General features: G+C 39.6%; 1 protein-coding gene across 1 annotated transcript in view; it reads right to left on the minus strand.

The window, feature by feature from the left end:
- The window catches only part of LOC137273889 (nardilysin-like), a 28787-nt gene extending 5290 nt beyond the window's left edge, over window positions 1–23497 (minus strand). Inside the window, exons 1-28 of the mRNA XM_067806788.1 lie at window positions 23438–23497; window positions 22854–22936; window positions 21575–21764; window positions 20168–20249; window positions 19516–19616; window positions 17949–18075; window positions 17687–17782; window positions 12894–13016; window positions 12358–12415; window positions 11808–11841; window positions 10859–10898; window positions 10267–10336; window positions 9566–9643; window positions 8710–8830; window positions 7923–8036; window positions 7236–7340; window positions 6652–6781; window positions 5981–6013; window positions 5725–5775; window positions 5085–5128; window positions 4693–4768; window positions 3907–3958; window positions 2926–3009; window positions 2324–2390; window positions 1822–1949; window positions 1180–1339; window positions 736–810; window positions 260–403 (exon numbers count right to left, since the gene is read on the minus strand). Coding sequence (XP_067662889.1) covers window positions 260–403; window positions 736–810; window positions 1180–1339; window positions 1822–1949; window positions 2324–2390; window positions 2926–3009; window positions 3907–3958; window positions 4693–4768; window positions 5085–5128; window positions 5725–5775; window positions 5981–6013; window positions 6652–6781; window positions 7236–7340; window positions 7923–8036; window positions 8710–8830; window positions 9566–9643; window positions 10267–10336; window positions 10859–10898; window positions 11808–11841; window positions 12358–12415; window positions 12894–13016; window positions 17687–17782; window positions 17949–18075; window positions 19516–19616; window positions 20168–20249; window positions 21575–21764; window positions 22854–22909 — 2439 coding nt within the window. The 5' untranslated portion in view covers window positions 22910–22936; window positions 23438–23497. The remainder of the gene's footprint in view (window positions 1–259; window positions 404–735; window positions 811–1179; window positions 1340–1821; window positions 1950–2323; window positions 2391–2925; window positions 3010–3906; window positions 3959–4692; window positions 4769–5084; window positions 5129–5724; window positions 5776–5980; window positions 6014–6651; window positions 6782–7235; window positions 7341–7922; window positions 8037–8709; window positions 8831–9565; window positions 9644–10266; window positions 10337–10858; window positions 10899–11807; window positions 11842–12357; window positions 12416–12893; window positions 13017–17686; window positions 17783–17948; window positions 18076–19515; window positions 19617–20167; window positions 20250–21574; window positions 21765–22853; window positions 22937–23437) is intronic.
- Window positions 23498–23523: the final 26 nt, after the last annotated feature.

The following is a 23523-nucleotide window of genomic DNA, read 5'->3' on the forward strand; positions in this document are numbered from 1 at the left end:
ATTTACACATCCAGCATCCAGTTATGACAGCCTGTATATAATCTATGATAATCAACAACAACTCACTGACGTAAGATGCTACACAATCAGGTGGATTAGAGACAAAATGTCAACTCTAACTGTGGGTTCCTATCAAGCCTTGGAATTACTAGCCGGGTTTTAAGTATTAGCATCCATTTTGAATCTGAAGTTAAAGATGAATGCATGCTAACAATAAATCAATTAAGGGAGGGGGTATATTTTCAGCTGTTACACGAACCAATAGTAGTTCATTGATACAAGACTTCCTAAGGTTGCCTGGTTCAGACTGGTAGTAGTCTGTGATGCAGGAGTTGCAGTCGTCCCTGTTGACGCTCTCCACGCGGCAGGTCAGCTGGCCAGTAGGTAACTGTAGCAGCAGTTTCTGAAACATCCAAATGTAACCAGAATGTCTAATCACACAAGACTTACCTCTACAAAGTGAAAATGAGTGACAGTCACTAATTACAGGGCAAGTACTGTACATAAATAAACACCTATTTTATGTAGACAAAACCACAATACTTGTCAAGTTTTTTTATGATTCCCTACCTTTAAGCAGCAGATCCAAATTTAATTTGTTTGAAAAGAGAGAAATAACAGTAATTACTATACAATTCAAGTTTCTTTGATCCTCCCCTTCCCAGCCATGTCTTTCTTTAAGTCATTCTCTGGAATCTTTTGAAATGCAGTACACAGCTCATGTGAAAGCTATACCTTGGGTATACGCTCTGTTGGAAGTGGCTGGGAGCAGAGTCTCTTCTGAATGTAGTCTGCCATCTCAGTAACCTCCTGCACAGATGGTGGAACATAGAAATACATAAGGATTCAAAGTCTAGGAATGTTCTGGAGTTTGCTGAATAGTCATGCAAGAACGTGTTTCTGAAGTGTGAACACTTGTTGCTTTACAGATATTTCACATCATATAACCTGCGGAATAGAGATTTCAAGGTGTTTTCAACAGCATGTTCTTGATGATAGAATGTAGTAGACGAGTGGCAGTACATTTGATGGTCCCTCATGACATTAGTACATGATAGATATTTTGAAGTGTTTTCATTTTTACTCCTTCAGAGGAAATTAAGATATAAAATCAAAACCTGTTCGTAAAAGTTCATATTTTGGTAAGTTAAAATGGATTAAGGGAATAAACACACATACAGCGGGGAAGAAATTCCCTATGACAAATCCTTCAATGAAAAGTTGACTCTTGAATTTGCTGAGGAAGGCTGTGAGTTGGGGGAGAGTGAGATCTGAAATCAGACGGTACCGGTCAGGTAGCGCCTGGGTACTTGGATCTAACATGGCGAACCGCAACATTCTGAAATACATTCATGGCTTGAGCAGACATGAAATCAGTTCATAAAGTAGGGTACATTCTGATTTCATCAACTCCTGAGATGTTTGTCTTTCCATCTTTTAAAATCATGTCATTTTTAATCATTAACATATTTAATTATCAATGCAGATATATAACAGTGACAGATATACAAGAGAGATCAGGCTTAACATCTATAACTTTAAAAAACTCCAATGTAGGAAACGTTCCAGATATACTGAACAGGGCAGTAAGTAATTACATTCAGACTACAAAATCTAGTGATTAATATTGAGTATATATCCATGCCGTTGGGGTATGGTTGCAAGGAAACATGTCATCTCCTAATTGTCATTTTCGAACCCCAAATGTGGTCAAGCTGTATTCAGTACTATTTAGGTTCATTTTGCCCATTAAAAAGGTTTGATAATGATCTGACCCAATCTAATCCAGCTGTATTGTTATAATCAGGTTCAGTGACAAACCTTGCCAATTCAAAAGGTTTGATCATCTCATTGTAGAATGCCTTCTGTAACTGTGTCTTGATTGCTTCAAACAACTCCAGGCTACACACAAAGTCAGCGATATGGTCGACCATACAACGAAATAATTGCTGCAAGAGTAGTAGAACACAGTTCAAAGTCAATATCAGTAACAAAGCAATTTTCCTCAATAAATATACTTCAAGAGTTTTTGTGGCATTGTATGGCAAACGAAGCAACATTTCCTTGCACTAATTTCTCATAAACGTACGGCATATAGTCCATGCCCATTAGTTGACTAGTTTCCAAACTGGTTAAACATAGAGTGGGCGCGGTTTGTGCTGCATTGTTGCATTGATGATGTGTCTTGTTTATGTCCATATTTTATGTCAATTATGACTTGAGAAGTTATTGCAGTGTCATGAATGGGGTAAACCAGTTTTCTAACCTAATATATATATGTAATGTAATTAATTAAGTGTGCATCCTGAAAATTACAACTTACAGGCATCTTGTGACTAAATCCCTCCATGCTGATGACGATGCCAGTAGGAAATCCCTCCACCCAGTACCTGCAGAACACAAGCATTTCATGACTGCACACAGAAGAACTCTGCTCGACACAACACAGTTTTGTAATTGCTGATTTCATGATCTGATAAACTAAAAAATAGCAAATGTAATGTCACACAACATTTGAAAAAATCCTCTTTAAATCAAGAGTAAAAGAGTGAGATTAGTTGTATGCCACATATTCCAATATTCCAGCAATATCAAGGCTTAAGACAACACAAATGTGCTTCACACATTGTACCCATGTGGGGAATCAAACTTATGTCTTTGGTGTGATGACAAACACTTTAACCACTAGGCTACCCCACCACCCTTTTTACATCAAGACTATGAAATGAACAGAAAACAAAGTCAATCAATTTGAGAGGGGAGGGAACTCATGGAATATTATTCCTAGAAATATTCTAAGTAGCATATTCCTGTGTTTTTGTTTCGCCACAACTTGTGTTTAAGAGACCATTTGTTTTTGTTCATGGGCTAGTGTGGGTCACAGTATGGAATGTTCAATGTTAGATATCAGAATGAGTGACCTACTCATATCCTGCCAGGACGGCAGGGTAGGCTGCCTCCGTCAGGATGTTCAGCAGGATGTTGATGAAGAGGTCATTCAGGGTGGCACTGTAACAGTATATGCAAGTATACACAAGGATTGTATGTGTAAAAGCTGAGGTTGTACACCACAATCAAATGCAATGTTACAGCTATAAAATATACCGAAAGTGATTCTGTGGCATTTGATTGGTAAACTTACCCATTAGATTTCGAAATTGTTTCCAGAAACACAAACATAATCTCTTTTCTTACTAGTGATTCCTACTTGACTGACAAAAAAGAGGACAAGGCAGGAAGTGCATGAAAAATGTCAATGTTTATGAATTGGCAGACTTCTTAATCCAGATGCCATTCTTGGTGTAAATATCTCGAGTGAGCGAGTTTAGTTTTACACTACACTCAGCAATATTCCAGCTATACGACAGCAGTCTGGAAATAATCGAGTCTGGACCAGACAATCCAGTGATCTGAAGCACGTGCATCGATCTAAACAATTGGAAACCGATGACATGTGCCAACCAAATCAGTGAGCCTGACCACCTGATCCCGTTAGTCGCCTCTTACGACAAGCACAGTCACCTTTTATGGCAAGCATGGGTTACTGACGACCTAATCCACCCTGGTCCTTCACGGGTCAAGTGCTGACCACACAATCCAGTGATCAACATCATGAGCATCAATCTGCACAACTGGTCAACAAGCCTGAGCACCCGATCCCGTTAGTTGCCTCTTACAACAAGCAGAGTTGCCTTTTATGACAAGCATGGGTTGCTGAAGGCCTGTTCTACCCCAGATTCTACAACAGGTCATAATATCTTGATGATGAAACTGTGAAAATTATAAATCAACAAGCATATATAACGTCTAGTTAATGTCTACAGCCATCATATAAGGTACAGTAACGAAGTCCAACAGAGCTAAATCCTTGCTATGTAATTAGCTGGGAACAAGAACTGTACTTACTTCTCCAGAGATTCAGACACTGCTGGACTCATCAGATGAAGATATGTGTAGCCTGAAATATAGCTATACATCATGTGGAGGCTGCTGTAAACACGATTTAGACTGATTTGGATTAGAGGCTGCAGTAAACACGATTTAGACTGAATTGGATTAGAGGCTGCTGTAAACACAAGTTAGACTGATTTGGATTAAAGGCTGCTGTAAACACAATTTCAGACACATCACTGTATTTCCACAAACATGGAAAGGAGTCTACCGAGGCATGTTTTGCATGTTTGTTATGTGACAAAATTCAAGCCAGGTTGATAGCCTTAGACCTTCATTGTGCTGAGGATACCCAAAGTCTATTGACGGTATTCCTCACTGATTGTGAACCAGTTCTAAATGCTTCACTTTCGCTAAATAAATAAATAACTTGAATAAATAAATAACTTGAACTGAATAAAACAGAGGCTAGCTACAAACTCTGATGACTAGCGATATAAGGGTTACACTGGTTCACTGAAATAGTTGGATTTTTTCAAGTCAGTCCACGTGCATTAGGACAGTGTGAACATACACAGAATAATAATATGGGCTAATGTCTGATTTCATATACTTGATAAGCAGATACTGGCACAAAATGACACACCTATCTATCGACAGTACCGCTTCCCTACCACAACATGTGAAGGTAATACCTACCTTCATCTCACATGAGACATGATTGTACACTGCACCTAATTTCAACATTACTTACGTGTAACCATAATAGTTCTTCATGTGACATTTTTAAACTCTTCTTACCTTTAGGAACATTGAACTTGCTGTCTTTCTTGAACCACATCTTGCAGTATTCATTGTCCACTACTGGGTAGGGAAGCTGTACGACATAAAACTCTAAGTCAGATGGAGGTCATACACAGAGACTAGCAATCTCACACAGGTATCAACTTGTCAACCTTTCAAGAATTGCTCCTGTGCATTGATAAGGTCTTTGTCATTAAAGGTTTAATTAGCTCCAACATACATTATTTTTTTGTAAAATTACAGTGCTAATGGATTGTTTCATTTAGTCATTTAATCTTTAACTAGCTTTAATATGCATCATATAACATTTGCGGGCTAGTTTAATAGTGTCAGTTAAGACTTTTAACGCAATACACTAAATGTTATGACCACACATCAGACACACCTACCTTTGGAGTATCGTCACTGGATGGGTGCAATGTGAAGTCAGTGGCTACAATCAAACAACACACACATTGACAGAACACTGCTGTAGAGAAAGATAAACCTCTCAAAGACATATGCCAGCTTCAGTTTACATAAAATAACCAACCATAAAAACAAATCATTCCAAGAGGTGATTTCAAACATAATTCTGAGTTTCAAAAGTATTTTCTTTCATATATTCTGTTCAAATGAAGATCATCCATTACTTACAATGACGACAGTCAGTCTCTCATGCCATGACAGAAACTGACAGTTCTCTAACATCTGTCGAGCTACATAATACTAGTTTGACTGACTCTTATACTAAATTACCCTTCTGATAAAAGTCAAGAAATGTGAAATGAAATTTGAGGACTTACATGATTCAGTAACAGTTTGGTACAGAATACAACAGAATGTGCAAGATGAGTACAGAATACAACAGAATGTGCAAGATGAGTACAGAATACAACAGAATGTGCAAGATGAGTACAGAATACAACAGAATGTGCAAGATGAGAACAGAATACAAAAAGAGTACAGTTGTACATTTAAGTAGATTTGTGTCTGGATTAATTGCAACATAGAAATAGTCTCAATAACCTAAAACATATGAATACATACCTATATAAATATTTGGTTCAGGAAAAAACAATTCTGGATTTTCTTTCAGATCTGAAAATATAATTGCATTATTTTAAAAAATATACATGTACCATGAAAAAGACGCCAAAGATCACAGACTATACCCATTCCTAACAAAAGAGAACAATTGTTTGTTAGTCAGTTTGGCAATAAGCGGGATATCGAGCTTGGCATGAGCAGACCTCATACATTTTCACTTTCCATTACATTTTACAGGAAGACTGATGATACTTACTTTCCCATGTCTTTCTCCATTCAGAATCAACTTCTGTAAACAAATAAATATGTTTTAATAGCTCATCCTTGGAAAAAAAATCAAACACTGAATTACCTGCCAGATTGTATACAAAACCTCCACATTGTACACATGTTCTGCACCACCCACCTGTTATACTATACAACCACCAGCTACACTCTACACACCTAAAATACACTACACTTGCTATACTGTACACACCTGCTATACTATACAGTCATCTACTATACTGTACATCCACCTGCTATACTGTACACCTGCTATACTGTATCCTTACTGGTTATACTGTGGTCCCATCTACTGTACTGTACCCACACCTGCTATACTGTACATCCACCAGTTATAATGTACCCTTACCTGCTATATTGTACACCAACCTGCTGTACTGTACCCATTCCTATTATATTCTACCCACATCTGCTATAGTGTACCCTTACCTGCAATACTGTACACCCACCTTCTATACTGTACACCCATCTGCTATACTGTACAAGCACCTGCTATACTGTACCCAAACCTGCTACATAGCACATGCATAGCACACCAACCTGTTAAATTGTATATACAGCCACATTGCATGTCTCCCCTGCTACACTGTACCACAACGTAGTACACACACTTATTCCCCCTGTGTTAGACTGTACACCCACCTGTTACATTGTACTTGGTGTTGTACCATTCCTCCTCACAGTCAGTTTCACCTATGGCAGACTTGTCTGTAGACAGCAGGACAAAGTTTGCCTTGTCTGGTCCAAGATGTTTTGTGCAGTCACTAATCAACTGAAACAAATCTCTGTCATTTCAAAAGATAATCCAGATAATCCATTCAAAACATTTCATTTCATAACATGATCCACTTATCATCAGAAACAATTTATTCTTTATATAATATACAGTGAAGCCTGCCTACACTGTCACCCCATGGAACCAAAATATGCTGTGATGCTTATTTTCCAACATGGCTGCCATTTGCAACCTTCAATCTCTATCTCTGTAATGCCTTTGATCTTGTACACAACAAATCATGCAACAAAACATGCTCATAGAAATGAATAAAGGAACACAGGAAAGTTCAAGTGCTTCTATACTCATTTCCAGGTTTCTTGTCATGCTTTAGATTGCACAGTGGGTGAAAAGATAAATAGAGAAACACTTGTACATGTCTTCAGTTATTCCTTTCCCTAGTAAATGCCCTCCTACCTCAGAGAGTATGTCAGTGTAATCTGTCACTAACCTGTGGGTCATACTCAAACAGCAGGTTCTTGCCAGTGAGGTAGTGCTCCGGTGTGTATGTCTGCATGCTCTCGGCTATCTCTTGAACATCTTCCATTGGCTCCCCCTATAAACATGTACCTGCATTAAAGTTTTGTTTAGACAAAAATAGTGGTCTAGAGAAATTCTTGCAATGAGTGAGTGAGGATGGGTTTATGTTGCCTTTTGCAATATTCCAGCAGAAATCACCTTACATCAGGGTATACCATAATGGGCTTTGACAAATGCTTTAACAACTAGGCTACCCTATGTCCCTCCAAAAAGACAATGATCCCCCAAAGAAGCTCAAAAACACCAAATTCATTTCACCAAAGCCATTGAAGATTATACACTATAATATGAAAGAATCCGATGTTCTATGACTTCTTTTGAGGTGCAAATGTCTACATGAAATCCTGCTAATGAGATAAGTAGGAAACTCTTTACACCATGTTTGTGCTGATAGTCTGTCTGAATTATCCTTTATCTTTTCTTAACCCTTTGTCCTTAGGTCAGTGAAAACACCCATCTTCCTTCCGTCCAAACTATCTACTATCTGATGAAAAGGTTCCAAGGAAAACTATGTATCAAAACCTTCCAATCCTATAGATCCCAGCACCCCATTCCTCAGATTCTAATACCTGGCACCATCGGGTCCTGTAACACTCACCTCTTCCTTCCATCTGAACTTGCAGTCCTCAATCTGTTGCAGTTCCTGGAACAATCTCTGCTGAGGGCCTTGGTTTTGTAGCATTAGGATGTACTCAAAGACTGCACTGCACACCTGAAACCAAATACAGTGCTATGCACAATAAAGAAGTTGACATCTGTAAATCATGCTTTTCTTAAGCAATTATCTGATGTGGAGTGGAAATCAGTTCAAACAGAAAATTGTTACTAGATCCCCTGAATCACAAAACAATGGATACTTTTTTGTTTAGTTGTTTAATGCCATATTCAGCAATGTTCCAGCTATATGGACGTGGTCTGTAGATGACCATATCTGGTCCAGACAATACATTTATATACATCATGAATATCAGTGTATGCAGTTGAGACACCATCAAATGTGTCAACCAACTCAGCTGGTCTGACCACCCAATCCACTAGTTGTATCTTACAGCAAGCATAGGTTGCTGAAGACCAATTCTAATGCAGATGTTCACAGATGACAAAGCCATGGAGTCAGCAGTAAGCAGTCATGGATTACCCATGTCATTCCACAAGGACAGGCAGCTGGGGCATCTTGCCCCCAAACACCAAAGTAAACATGTCAGAAAAACATGTGACCATTTGCTTGATAATGGTGTTAGAACATACTCTGAAATATCGCTCTCATAGCAATAAAGAAGTTGTTCATCCATATATTGTCATCCGTCCTTACTACTCCAACTTCTAAATGCCTCTCAAAGAAGTCAAATGTGATGAGTCAAACTGATGATGTACTGGCACCTCACCTGTAGTATATTGTGCAGGCCTTTGGATGTAAGTGTGATGCTGACATAGAAGAGAGACCATGTAGAGTTGTGGCCAAACCCATCACTGTCACTGCCCCCTGTCATGGCCAGGGCATACAGCCTGAAGCGCAATGGACCATCATTACTCACTAGGTGCAGCATATTGTAGACATGGTTACAATCAGCATTCCTTGTTTCCTCTACGACTAATTAGGAGCCCCTCACCCAATACATGTGTTTCTCTAAAGTGACACAACAGTATTTACCAAAAGCCATCCCTGTATTGTACATACTTGTGGCACTATTCATTATTTATGGCTAGAGGTGATGATGATTTTAAGAGGGGTGATGGTGACTAGGGAGGCTGTAACCCATTTTGTTCATCAATTCCATACATAAATACATTAAAAATCATGCTTAAAAAATATGGAAAGGGGGAAGTGGGGGAGGTGACTGATTGTTTACATGACATGCAAGGGGGTCACTTAGTACATGAATTTCATACAGAAACACTGAAGGTATTTCATTTGCAGATACAGAGTAGTGTTTAGTAGAGGAAGTATACATTCATCTTTCCATGCTATATATACTGAGATAAACAAATAATTCAAGTGTTCCTTTAATATTTTGCAGTTTTCATCACCAGCTTTGAATGGCATTGTTTGAAGGCGGTCAAGGCTTGCTGATCATCTTGAATAACCAGGAATGAAATTCTGAGTAAACGAGATTGTATCAAGTGTGTCACATGTTCATTACTCAAACAACATACAATGCAATATTACCTCAATTACAGAATACAAGGACTACAATGAAAATGGGATCAAACATTTCATGTATAATCTAAATGGCTACCTACTTTTTCTTGAGGTATGACAGAATGCTTCCCTTTCCTTCATGTAAAATCAGCATTGACAAATATTCTTGTGGCTTCTCCCTGTCACATACAAAACAAAATCATTTGCGCAACAAGAAAAAAAGGAGAAAGACTACAACCAGTATAACATTTCCTACACAAAAATTGAAGTTATAACTCAAGTCTATGAATAGCTACCATCTCAAATAAAGAGCATACAAACCTGCTTCATTCTGTGGATACAAAATACAGTAAACAATGGTTATACTAAACTAAAAGCTGTCACTAAATTTATTATGCAACAACTGCAATTGGTTATCCACATTTCAACTAAATCATACAGTAACTGACCATGGCTAAAAAACAGTGTCATAGTTATGAGTTTGTCATAAGCGTATTTATTATAAACATAGCTGACTAACTCAACTAAGCACATAACTTTGGTTTAATGCTGCTTTTAGCAACATTCAAGCAATATCATGGCAGGGGACACCAGAAATGGACGTCACACATAGCACCAATGCGAGGAATCGAACCTGTGTCTTCAGCATGATCAGCGAATGCTTTAACCACTAGGCTACCAAACCGCCGTTAACTTAAACTTAGACTGGTCCAGATACTAATGAGAAATGTCTGCGGAGGATACCTGATAATGATCTCAGGCAAAGTAAACTCACAGTGACATACTATCGACATCAGCTCACCTGTACTTGTCTACCAAAGATGGCAAGGACCAGGATATCTCAAGTTTATGATTATTCTCCATTGGTACAACTGAAAAAGGAACATTTTGTATTTCTTGATTTGTTTCATTATCCCTTCTTTATACTTAACAGTTCAACTAACATATTATGCATGAGCCGTCTATTACATGAAAAGAAATACAGAGTTCTTAGACAAGCATAATTTTATCAACTAATTAAATACTGATTAATCAAATACAATTATTCCACAGTTAGGTACAGGAACATACACAAATGACCATAGGGTATTTGGTGCCATAATAGCTTAATGATAGCATCTAACCCAAGAAGCAGGAATGTTCACTTGGAGGATTGAGAAAGAGCAAGAAAAGCTACTCTTTCAAATACCATTTCAAGCAATGAGGAAGACTTATTACCATTAAAAGGCAAAATTATGTTTGGTCATGTGTTCATAACATCACAGGTTTTTCAGTAAGGAGTGAAAGTCTACTTTGATAATATGCTTCACATTCAGCCTTTTAGTAAGTCTCACTTGTATATATAAGATTAAGTCAGGCCAAATTGTACAATGTGCTTGTACAATACGTCTCACCTCTGTAAAATTTCTTGAAACCAGCAGTGTCAAATGGATCCTGAAATGAAATCAGCAAATAATCAAAACATGGACACACTACTCCATATGTTTAGTTTCAGGAAAGAAACAGTGGGCGAGAGACTGCTGTTTACACATTAATTCAACATATTTGGTCATAATTCTATTTGGACAAAGCCAAACTTTCAGTTTACAATTAAACACGATCATCAAAGCTCTAATCTGTTTGATTGGCATATTAGAAGTTGGTGAGCAATAAGAAAGTAAGATTCTTTAATGAAAAAAATGTCTTTATCATAAATGATGTCACAGTCAGTATGGATTTTATACCGTTCTCAAGCAAGAGTTCATAAGAATCCACACTTATCAAAGCTATACATTCTAACATGATACCAAATTTGGTTGGCTCTCATGACAAGCATGAGAGATAATGGACCTTTTATCTTCTTGAATTGCATTATGCAAATAAAAGACATTAAAATTCATATCACACTGAGTCAGTTTTATGTGCAAAGAAAGTAATGCAGGTGTGGGATGTTTACCACTTTGGTGAAACAAATGATCACAGATATGAAATGTAACCTGGGTTCACAGGATTCAAGACCATGACCAAAGATTTTGGTTGTTATCATGAGACACAACTCTGCATGACAAGCTGAAGTGTCTTAGAAGAGTGAGCCACCCATGCCTCGATACTGACATTAGGGACGTTCATAATTCAAGGCTAGGGGTGGTGATGGTAAGTTTTATATAGAAGCATGTACAATGTGAGTTTAAAGTATATGACCATGCCTATGTCATGAACAAAATCAAAGCCCCCCTACTCCCACCCCTCCCCCAACACACACACCTCTACAATCGTCATTTAACATGAAAATGACAATACATATACAATTATAAAAATCTCACAAACTGACTACAGGTTCAAATCGGTGTAAACCAAGTTTACCTTTAAATGGCTGAATGTGGGCCGAGGTATGTTGCTGAAATAACACACAACAGCTGGTGAAACAATCTTTACAGTCATTCTCATGACATGAAACAGAACTCTATCACTCAATCAGATGAAAACACTTTAAAAAATGTAATAAAGCTCAGAATTACACAATACAGTATGTCAAATTGAAAAGACCCTAAATAGGATTTGAAATTTTGTGTTCACAAGAACATCTGACTCTACTTTCAATTTGTTCATGGATATATGCCATAGAAGACTCTTGTCCTCAGAGACTAGTACTTGACTAAACTTCACATTACTACATCACAAGACAATGAATCATTTAGCAATGGTGGCTGAGTGGGTTAGACAGCTAGGATTCAACCCAACAAAAGTACTAGAATTTGTACTTTACAGAGAAAGTGCAATCTAAAATATAACATGTTCCAATATTCTTAAAGTACCATATCAGTTAATTTCACACACAATACTGGTGTAATTAACATAGATCTGCCAGAATACTTTCTCATCAAACAAATCTTTTTCCAGTTCTACTACTCACTTCGAAGGAATGTCTGAGAATATATCCACTGCCCATTCTTGTAGCATGTCAAGGCTGTCTGTCAACAAGAACAAGCAAGATGTGAAAAACTTTAGTCGCAGAATGTCTAATCCACTGCTAAACAATGGAAATAGGTTATCATAATTTGAAAGAATCACACTGAAAATGTCCAGTGGGTTTATACCAGGCAATACTGCATCCATATTTACAAAAGAACAGCATTATCTGTTTATTTGTCTCATTCATTATTATTTCTTTGTTGCTTAGTAATACTCAGCCATATTCCAGACGTTTGATAGCAGCATGTAAATAATCTGGTCTGCACCAGATAATCCAGTGATCAATGTTGAGAGAAACAATATATGGCACCTAAGTACATGCAATCAACAAAGTCACTGGATCTGATAATTTATTGATTCAGTCAAGACGAGTAATTACTTGACTCGGTTAACAAAAAGTGTGCCTCTCACACTGAAGAAAATGGCTTCCTGAGAGAACACCTTGTCCATTCCAGTGGATTGACAATGGTTACCTACCCATTGACTGCAGCACTAGGGTCATGTAGTTGGCACAGTACATCTTCTCATAGAAGTCTCTCAGTCGACCGTAAATGTCCAGGCCATTCTTTTCAGGATCAGTCTTCAAAGACTTAGCATTACCTGTTCAGGTAGAAATTAGGTGTACGTAGAATCATCTCAGGTTTCATCTGAATCCAATCATTACAGTAAATTTATACAAACCTGTAGAGGTTATGAATTCTTTGAAGAATGTCCTCCTTGGGGTACATATATAGCATTAAAATGTCCATGTTAAAATGCCTATGACAGTTGTAACAATATTGCATAAATATTTTACCAAACAAAAACTTGTTTTTGTCTTGTGAGACCACTCCTACAGGGTCCCTACCTGGTCCCCCCCAACAGCCAAGAGCAGGTAACTCTCATCATCTACCTCGTACCTCACTTTTCATGCTGAACTAGTCAGACAGAATGTGGGTAGGTGGGTGGCTGTACCCCAAGGAGGACATTCTTCAAAGAATTCATAACTTCTACAGGTTTGTATAATTCTTTTTCAGAAGAAGTCCTCCCTGGGGTACATATATAGCATAAGACAGACTCCCAACGAACGTGAGTTGGGAGTGGCATTCTGTCTGCTAATGTGCACCCTACACACACTCTCATATACTGCCGAAGCTGCGAGAAATAGAGAAATACACTTACCCAATCACCGAGACTGCTGATGTCAATCAGGCGGGGGCGAGGCAAATTAGGGTCGAAAGAGCCAATCAACAAAGAAGTCAACGGTGACGGACATATGGCCACACCTCCTTCTCTACACTGACAATATTACCCAAACCAGCAAAGCAGTGTGCCGGAAATAACAGTGCAAAATTGAACAATAGCGTATGTCGACGCTAAAGTGAAAAAACGTTTATTTTCTTTTATATAGGTATTGTACCACTACCAGTAAATACCCATCACCAATAAAAAATGGTTGAGATCACAAAAGCTCATTCAGCTAGGGGAATCACAACCCTGTTCACTGGTGAGAACTGTATGGCCAAACCAAGCACGCTCCCGTGAATGTTTGTCCAACTGGTAGTGACGTATGAACGTGCTCGACCGACAGACTTCCTCAGTGGGCAGAGCCCATAAGCCTGTGACGTAGCCACTGCCCTAACCGAATGAGCCTTTAACCCATTAGGGATTGTTAACCCTTTATGAGTATAAACCATACAAATGGCAGAGACAAGCCACCTAGATATGGTTTGCTTGTAGGCCGGCAGACCAGCTCTCCCCTCACAATAACAGCAAAACAACTGTTTATCCTTCCGGATAACAGCAGTTCGTTTGATATACGCTCTGAGAGTCTTACGGACATCTAAGATGTGAGCACATCAAAGAGAGGTACCGGACGAGGGAGGCTGCATCAGCATAGGTAGCTCGATAGGTGCTGTAACATGAAAAGCGATCTTAGGTCAGTAAGAATCCGGCAGTCTAATACTGACCCTGTCTTTGTGAAAGACGGTCGGGGCAGGATCTGCTGACATTGTGTCAATGTCGCTAACCCGCCTGCCGGACGTCACCGCCACAAGAAAGGCAGCCTTCCATGTTAACAGCTGGAGAGAAAGAGACGACAGCTGGTGAAAAAAAGGACCGGACAGCCAGTCAAGGATGACTGACAAGTCCCACGGGGGACTAATCCGCCAGATAGTTGGACGGATCCTATCAACACCTGCTAGAAAGCGCTGCACAAGAGGGTGCTGTCCCATGAGAGCACCGTCAACAGGAATATGAAACGCCGAAATGGCTGTGGAATAGCCCCGGATAGTGGACGCACCTAGACCTGACTCTAAGTGGGACTGCAAAAGTTCCAGCACTTCAACTAGAGTTGAAGAAAAGGGATCGAGAATCCCTCTGTCGGCACACCAGCGAGCATAACATGCCCATTTATCCTCATATTGAACGTTTGTCGAATACCTCCGAATCTGAATCCTGGGGTTTCGGGTGCAGAGCTCCTTTCTGGGACAGTAAGTCCGGTTGAAAGGGCAATAGGACAGGAAGCAGAGTCAGAAACCTTATTATTACCGGGAACCAGCCTTGACACAACCAAAGCTGTGCAAGGAACACAAGTAGTCGAGCTGGTTGGGTGGCAAGCTGCAAGAGGACCCTGGAAATAAGCGGTAGAGGCGGGAACACCCACAGTACCCTTCCCGTCCAATCGAGTTGGAAAGCTTCTCGGGCGATGACCCTCGGATCCGGTATCAGAGAGCAAAACACCGGAATCTGGTTCATCCACTCAGAGGCAAACAGATCCACCTGGAATGACCCGAACAACTAGGAGATAATCCCGAATATCTCCCGATGCAACATCCACTCATGTGGGGCCAGGACACGTTGAGAGAGCGCGTCTGCTCGAACATTATCCACCCCCGGGAGATAGACGGGACACACCCGAACATTGAACCAGTCACACCACAGTAGAAACTGCCACGCCTCCTCGAGTAGGGACGGAGATACCGTACCGCCCTGTTTCAGGATATAGGTCATTGCTGTCTGGTTGTCCATTTCCAGACGCACTACACAGCCGCGAACCATCTCCCGAAAATGTTGGAACACTAGCTGGACAGCTCTCAATTAGAGCACATTGATGTGCAGGCGCATTTCGTGCTGTAGTAATTGACCCAAAACAGACTGAACGCCCAGTCCGCCCCCCCACCCTGTGAGGGAAGTGTCTGTCTGAATTGAGAGATTTGGTGAGGGAGCATCCAGGGGCAAGCCCTTGGATAGATTCCCTACCACCGTCCACCACCGTAAATGAGGAAGTAACCACTCCAGAGTGTGGGGAATAATCTCGTAACTCTGGGCATGGGACCACATCTGCACCAAGGCATACTGAATGGGTCGCATCCTCAACTGCGCTCTCCAAACAATGTCTACCGTCGCTGCCATGTTGCCTAGCAACTGGAGCCAAACCCGAGCCGAAGCCAAGGGGGACTCCAGAAATTGTAAAACAACTCTCTTAACTTTGGAGATCCGATCCGGAGACAGGGAGACTAAGCCTCTCGCTGTGTCGAACCATGCGCCTAAGAAGACCAGGTCCTGTGTAGGAACTAGGTCTGACTTCTTGAGATTGATAATCCAGCCCAACCTGGTGAGAATACACATCACCCCGAATGTTGCATCTCGACTCAAGTGAACGGCAAGTGCCCGTAAGAGCCAATCGTCCAGGTATGGGTGGCAACACCTGCCCTGTGACCTGGCCACTTGCGCTGGGATTTACATAAGTTTGGTGAACACCCTCAGAGCTGTAGCGATGCCGAAGGGAAGCACCCGAAACTGATAGCATACCCCGTTGAAGGAAAACCGAAGGTACTTCCAGAACTTGGGATGCATCGGAACGTGCAGGTATGCATCCTTGAGGTCGATGGACGTGAGCCAATCGACTCTTTCTACAGATGAGATCACCGACCGTAGTGTCTCCATCTTGAATGAAGGTACCTGCAGCATATTGTTCAGGCCTTTCAGATTTAGAATAGGCCTGAACCCTCCGTCCTTCTTGGTGACCAGGAAATAAGTGGAATAAAATCCCTCTTGTTCCTGTCCCCTCAGAACCACCTTGATGGCCGCCTTGTCCAGTAAAGACTGGACCTTGGCACGGAGAACCTCGGCTATCTCTGGAATCTACGTATCCCGGAAAAGGGAGGTGGGTCTCGTTTCCACTGTGGTAAGTGGCCGTCTCTGAGTGTGGACAGGATCCAGGGAATGGAAGTCACCTTTTCCCATTCTGACCGGAATCGAGAAAGGCGGCCACCCAAAGGTATATCTGGCAGGAGACTATGAATCCCCGACTTCAGCAGTACTCCGACTGCTTGATTCGGGTTCACTTGCAGGGGCTCCAGAGGACAGCTTACTGGGAAGCTGGGGCCGACTTCCCCTTCATCAGAAGAGGCTGCTGGGGCGCCGCAGCTTGCCCTTGCCCCTACCCTTACCCTTACCCTTTTGGGTAACCACGCAAACTTGCAACATTTCATGAAAAAGAATGCCTTATGAATTCCTAATAACACCCGTGCGTTAAAAAAGGAACCATACATACAGATGTGGTAGCTTTCTCACTCATTTCTCTTCAGAATCGTAAGCTTTCACACTAGTATGAGAGCTTCTTAGAATGGACAACTGTCCTCTACGACGACAGCATGAAAAGTGAGGTACGAGGTAGACGGCGAGAGTTGACCTGCTCTTGGCTGTTGGGGGGCCCAGGTAGGGGCCCTGTAGGGGTGGTCTCACAAGACAAAAATGAGTTTTTGTTTGGTAAAATATATATTCAATATTGTTACAACTGTCATAGGCATTTTAAAATGGACATTTTAATGCTATATATGTACCCCATGGAGGACTTCTGAAAAAGAATGATCGAGGTGATGGAAAAATACCTTTAACGACCCTCATATAGCATCCTTTGAAGCTACATGAGAGTGGCCTTTAAATAATCAAGTATGGATCAAACAATCCAGTGATTCATCTCAGCAGTGGGGCACCATTGTGAGCAATCACCAAGCTTGACCACATACATGTAATTCACAAAACAGCCTCTTCAAACAGAATAGGCTGCTAGAACCTACTCAAACATGGAATCTCCATGGCAGTTATACGAACAAGCTGCGATCCAAATGAATTGAGTTTGTATTCATGAAGCTATAGTCATATCTAACTGGTTGCCTTTTATATCAGTATGACAAATAACAGCTTCATTATTATTTCATCAATCTAACTCCAGTGTATTCTTAGTTTTACACTGATTACCATATCAACATGATTCAGCATCTCACCTCCCATGAACCTTGACATTGGGTGACCCCTCTTGGCCGTCTTGGATATCAGTTCATTTACTCTGTCGTTATCACTGGAAGTTGTCATCTGAAACTCTGAAGAAAAAGGTTGGACTTACTTGTGGCATTCATGGTGTTGGACAAAACAGTCATGATTTTATCATCATTACTTGTTGCTGGTCAAAATATGTTTGTTCTAACAAATCATTAAACACGTACCTACAGTCTCCTTCTGCCCCACTCGTTACCTCCTACCACTTACCACTGTCAACTGCCTCAATCTCCCTGTCCACACAATCCTTCTTCAACAGTGGAGAGATGAAGAAATGGGCAAGCTTGTCCAGGCACTTCCGGAAATATTTACGCTGAATTTCAAAATAGAATGTTGTCTGAAAGAGAAACCAGGAAAACACATGCACTCTAAGTGTTGTACAATGGAGCTTTGTCATAATGTAAAAGGCAGTTTGTATTAGTATGTCTTGCAAGTGACTGTGAGTTCTGAGAACTCAATTAAATCCACATTCCTCTACATTATAGCAGCATGCAAATAGCAGTGGATAATAGCATGAGTATGAATCCAAGCCATCAGGTCAGTCAAACAACTCAGGGAGGGTGATCTATTCCTCTCCTGAAACTTTAGGCAGTGTTATCAGACAAATATACTGGACAAAATAATTTAGGGATATTGATATTTTTATGATTGATATTTCATCAGATTGTCAGTGAATAACAAAATCATTGTTTATAATTTCAAAATTTACATATATCTGTAACTAGTTCTGTCCAGTATGTCTGAAGAAGGCAGAGAATATATCCTTGGAGACATGGACAGTCTAACTTCTATTTGTATACCTTGTGCAGGCTATTTGTGACTTGCACATGTTATGATAGTAGGAAAGGCAACTGCTTGAGTAAAAGTAACATGCTGCAATAACTTGTATTGCTACACATTCTCACACCCTTTTTTACACCAGTCCACCTACCAGTCACCATAGAAGTATGGCGGAGGCAGGGTTAGGATTGTTTCTCAATGCAGACAATGTCTGAAGGACTATCTCTCATGAAAATAAAAACATTCTGAGACATACTAGTTAACAGAGAAGGTCAAGTCAGGCAGGGTTAGGATTGTTTCTCAATGCAGACAATGTCTGAGGGACTATCTCTCATGAAAACAAAAACATTCTGAGACATACTGGCTAACAGAGAAGGTCAAGTCAGGCAGGGTTAGGATTGTTTCTCAATGCAGACAATGTCTGAGGGACTATCTCTCATGAAAATAAAAACATTCTGAGACATACTGGTTAACAGAGAAGGTCAAGTCAGGCAGGGTTAGGATTGTTTCTCAATGCAGACAATGTCTGAGGGACTATCTCTCATGAAAATAAAAACATTCTGAGACATACTGGCTAACAGAGAAGGTCAAGTCAGGCAGGGTTAGGATTGTTTCTCAATGCAGACAATGTCTGAGGGACTATCTCTCATGAAAATAAAAACATTCTGAGACATACTGGTTAACAGAGAAGGTCAAGTCAGGTATTACAACTCTATCTACCACACACTTACGAACACAACTAAATAACAATCTAATATTTTGTCTGTCACAGCAGCGACACGTCAGCGTAAGAGTGTGAGAGTGGGTATGGTTTTATGCCACTTTTAGCAATATTCCAGCAATATCCAGGTGGGAGACACCAGAAATGGGCTTCACACACTGTACCCATGTGGGGAATCAAACCCAGGTCTTCAGCATGACGAGTGAACTCTTTAACCACTAGGCTTCCTCACTGCAAGAAATGGGCTGGCAATTTATGTGACATGTAAAGACTTACCATTTCACAATCAGTACAAGCGTTTGAATCTCCACCATGTTTGCCAAGATAATCGTCAAAATCATTCTCCTCTGGGTAGGCAGTACTGCCCATGAACACCACTGAAATGTGAAACAAAATCTAAAACAGCTATTTACGGTCTTCATGTCTGTGTTTTACAAGTGCTAATGGTATCATTAACTCAGTTCTGGAAATAAAAACACAAAGACTCTTAAACACAACTACTCCTAGATGATGAGCATTATATAAGCCAGAAATAAGTTGGCATGAAACATGACGACCACATGAATTTGCTCAGTGTGATGCATGATTCACAAATAATATCTTGGAACTTTAAACTGGAAAAGGATGAATAATCTTAATCAAATGGAAGAAGGCAAATTTAGTATTAACTGGATAATAACAAGTCATTATATCATGTCCTTACTTCCCATGACAAGCAGTTGTGCAAGACAAGTTGTAGAGTGCAAATAGCCAGCTGTCATGAAATGGCATCTGCCAAATTTCAAAGTTGGAAAAATGGAAAGTATAGTTCGTCTTGGTAAACGTGTCTCAGTGGTCACGCTTATGAAAGTGATTTCTGTTTCCTTGACCTTTGTATAATAATGACAATGTCCAAAGGTCAACATATCATCACTTCTATTCTACTCACTGTGTTCCAGAAAGTGAGCAAATCCTGGAATGTCGTCTGGATCACAGAAGCTGCCTGCACCAACACAGAGGGCTGCTGCTGACTGGGAAACAGGAGAGACACTACTTTAGTTCCACATCACATCACAGGCTTCCATAATACAGCCATAGAAGCCGAAAAGGATTTTACAACACATATTCTATCACTTGAAATTAACAAAACTATTCAACAATATTCTCATATATTTTGATCTACAGATTCAATTACAACAAGTAGTTGTCACTAAGGTGACATAATCCATCACTGTAAATTATCAAACTAAAAATCTAATGAATGTGAAGATCGTAGCTTAAGATGAAGTTAAACGTCAACAGAAACATGACAAATAAACTCTCTTGATAGCTTGTTGCTCTGTAGCTATTCAAACTGACATATATTTTCAAGACTCACTTTGACCCTGACATGAATGTCATGGTGTAAGAAATAAGCAACAAATAGTAAAAAAGAAACTGCTTATTAAAACCATTCAAAAGAAGCCTTGAAAGTCTATGATGATGAGGCTTGGTGTCAAATATGAAGAAAATCAAATTCAGTGAACAGTTGATGAAATATCTCACTGACAATGGTAAAGATTTACGGTCCCCTCGTATTCTTGAAATAAAGGTCAAGGTCTGCAAACCTCACTGGGAAATTTCGTATACTGTGATGAACCTAAGTACCAAGTATGAAAAGAATCTACACAATGGTTCTTAGGATATTTCAATTCATACATCTGTATGAACATATGGACAGACAAAGCCAAATACTTTTCCCCCGCCTAGTTCTAAACATGTGGCAGAGGGATAACAAGGACGTATATAGGAGATACGTAGATAAAGAAAATCATTGTTGAACTTAAATATCACTAATTCATTTAAAGGTCACATGTAACGTAAAAAACAACTTTCAGTATGCACTTACTGAAACACATCAGCAAAAATGCTAATTCAACCAAAAACTTAAGAAAAAAATGCAATGAAAAAATGCCCAAGAAATCGGAGTTCAAACGATTTATTAATTTTCCCCCAGCCATAAACAAAGAGCCAGCTAATCGTATCGGCAAATGAACCAGTGGCCAATGACAAGGCTCCGTTACACATGAGTGCACACCCACTGGCCCTGACTGGGTTCAGTATCATGGCTGCTTCATTTCGAGGGAGGTAAACCCAAATATTGGTACAAATATTAGAGGTACGAAATATTGAACTTGTGATTTGCGATTATATGCTTATAATTTTGTTTATTTGTTTTTTCACAATCATCAATGCATTTTATATATCATGAATAAGTGACAACTATGTTTGATTTTTTGGTTGCATGTGACCTTTAGCCACTAGCCTAGCTTCTTGATTAGCAAATAAAGCAGTAATATAAAGTGTGTTTTGTCACCTTCTTCTCATTCATCTGTTTCTTCTTGTTTTCTGGCATGTCAATCTCCATCTCCTCCTCCCCACTGCTGCCACTACTTTCACTTTCACTCTCGCTCTCACTGCTGGACTCATCGGTGTCCATCAAATATCCCTCAGGTGTGGGATGGGACACCAACATCACTCTTATGCCATTCTTAAGGCGAATAATTCTGGAAAATGATACATAAGTAAGATCACGTGATGAAAATACAAATTTATCAAATGATAAAATTATAAGTAATTTTGTATGCTCATGTTATGTAGGTACTGTGTATACATGGGCCTAAAGTTAGCAAGGCTGCTTTGAGCGTCACAATTTCTGGAACAGAGTCACTTTGACTTCTGACCTTGTTCAGCCAGCACTGCCACATTCTACATTATTACTAGGGCTGCAATCATTCACCAAGACATCAGTTCAATGTAAGTTTCAATATTGGACCCTCCATTCGATCATTTTCAGTTTGATTCTTTAAACAAGTATATACATCAGATTTCAAACATTTACCTCTCAGAGTCAGCTTTTCATCATGAAATTCATTGTCAACTTGGCGATGTCTACTAACAACAATTGTCATTTAATAACTAGCCCCATGTCAACCAGCCACGATTTGCCTTATTTGAGCACTCGAAACTGCATTAGTTGGAGTCAAAATTATGTTATGGATGTGTTGAAATAATTTCAATTTGTATACAAATTTCGAATTGAAACAGTGATAATGATTTTTGAAAATCGAAACTAAGGAGTCAGATTCAATTTTCGATGAAGCAACTCAAATTACTGTAGTCCTGATCATTACAATCCTTTATTTGACAGTGTCATAAAAAAGCTTGTGGAAACATCTAGGACTGTAGACTCTCTCCTCCAAACAAAGTTGACATGTTATATGGTGTAACTGGATACTGTTTAACACAGAATTAAAGCTAAATTATTCACCACTACTCTCATGTTACATCAATCTTGTGTTGAGTAAAGTGAAACCCTGTAGATGTGATGCTGACTAATCTCAAAACATGATACTTGTGATTCAAACCCATGACATGTTTCTAGCATATATTATAGACTCAACCCTGAATAGAGGCGTACAGAGCCCTAGTTCACAGGGCTACTTGCTGTAACTCAGCCATCAGCTTGCTTTTGTACAACAGGGGCCTGATGAATGCCTGCAGGTGTGATATCAATTTCCTATTTATGTAAATGTCAAATTTTTATTTCCCCTATAGTAAACAGTTCATCAGTTAAGAGGCGAACACTTCATTACCTGTAGTTCTTCTTGTCATTTGCTGACTTGACAGGATCCATATTCAACACTTCCATTTTGTCAGATCGTTCCCAAACTAACAGCTGTATTAATAAAGAAGTAAAAATGCTACACATATGAAATAATTCTTAGCTGTGTAGACTGTGGTCAGTATGGAAAATACAAGTTCATCAATTCATGATCAAGGCCACTTTGAGCAATAATTGTATTTGAAGTTTTTACATTCCACCAGGTTGTATAATGAATCAGTTAATGGTTTGCATCAGTCAGTTTGAGTCAATTCTCATGTGATCAGAGCCTGTACACAATATTTTAAAACTTATCAGCAACACTGCATCAGAATTATGTTAATGATGGCAAAATGCTTATTATGTGCCACATAGAGAGATCATACGAGATCCCATGATAAAAATGTACATGATGTACATATTTCCTTTGAAACTTTGAGATGTAACATATTGTTATCAATAAGCTTTATATACAACTTGTTGAACAACTACAAAAATTTGGGAAAATAATGCTTATATTGATACATCATTAATAATTAAATGGTCTGATACAGAATTTTTTGTATGACAACCCACCTCACAAATAACACCTCAAATAAATATTACTGTTTGAATCTGGAAAATATATTCGCTGACTAATCTCACACATGGATTCTGATTCA

This window comes from Haliotis asinina, chromosome 2 (genome assembly GCF_037392515.1).
Source record: "Haliotis asinina isolate JCU_RB_2024 chromosome 2, JCU_Hal_asi_v2, whole genome shotgun sequence".
Classification (NCBI taxonomy): domain Eukaryota; kingdom Metazoa; phylum Mollusca; class Gastropoda; order Lepetellida; family Haliotidae; genus Haliotis; species Haliotis asinina.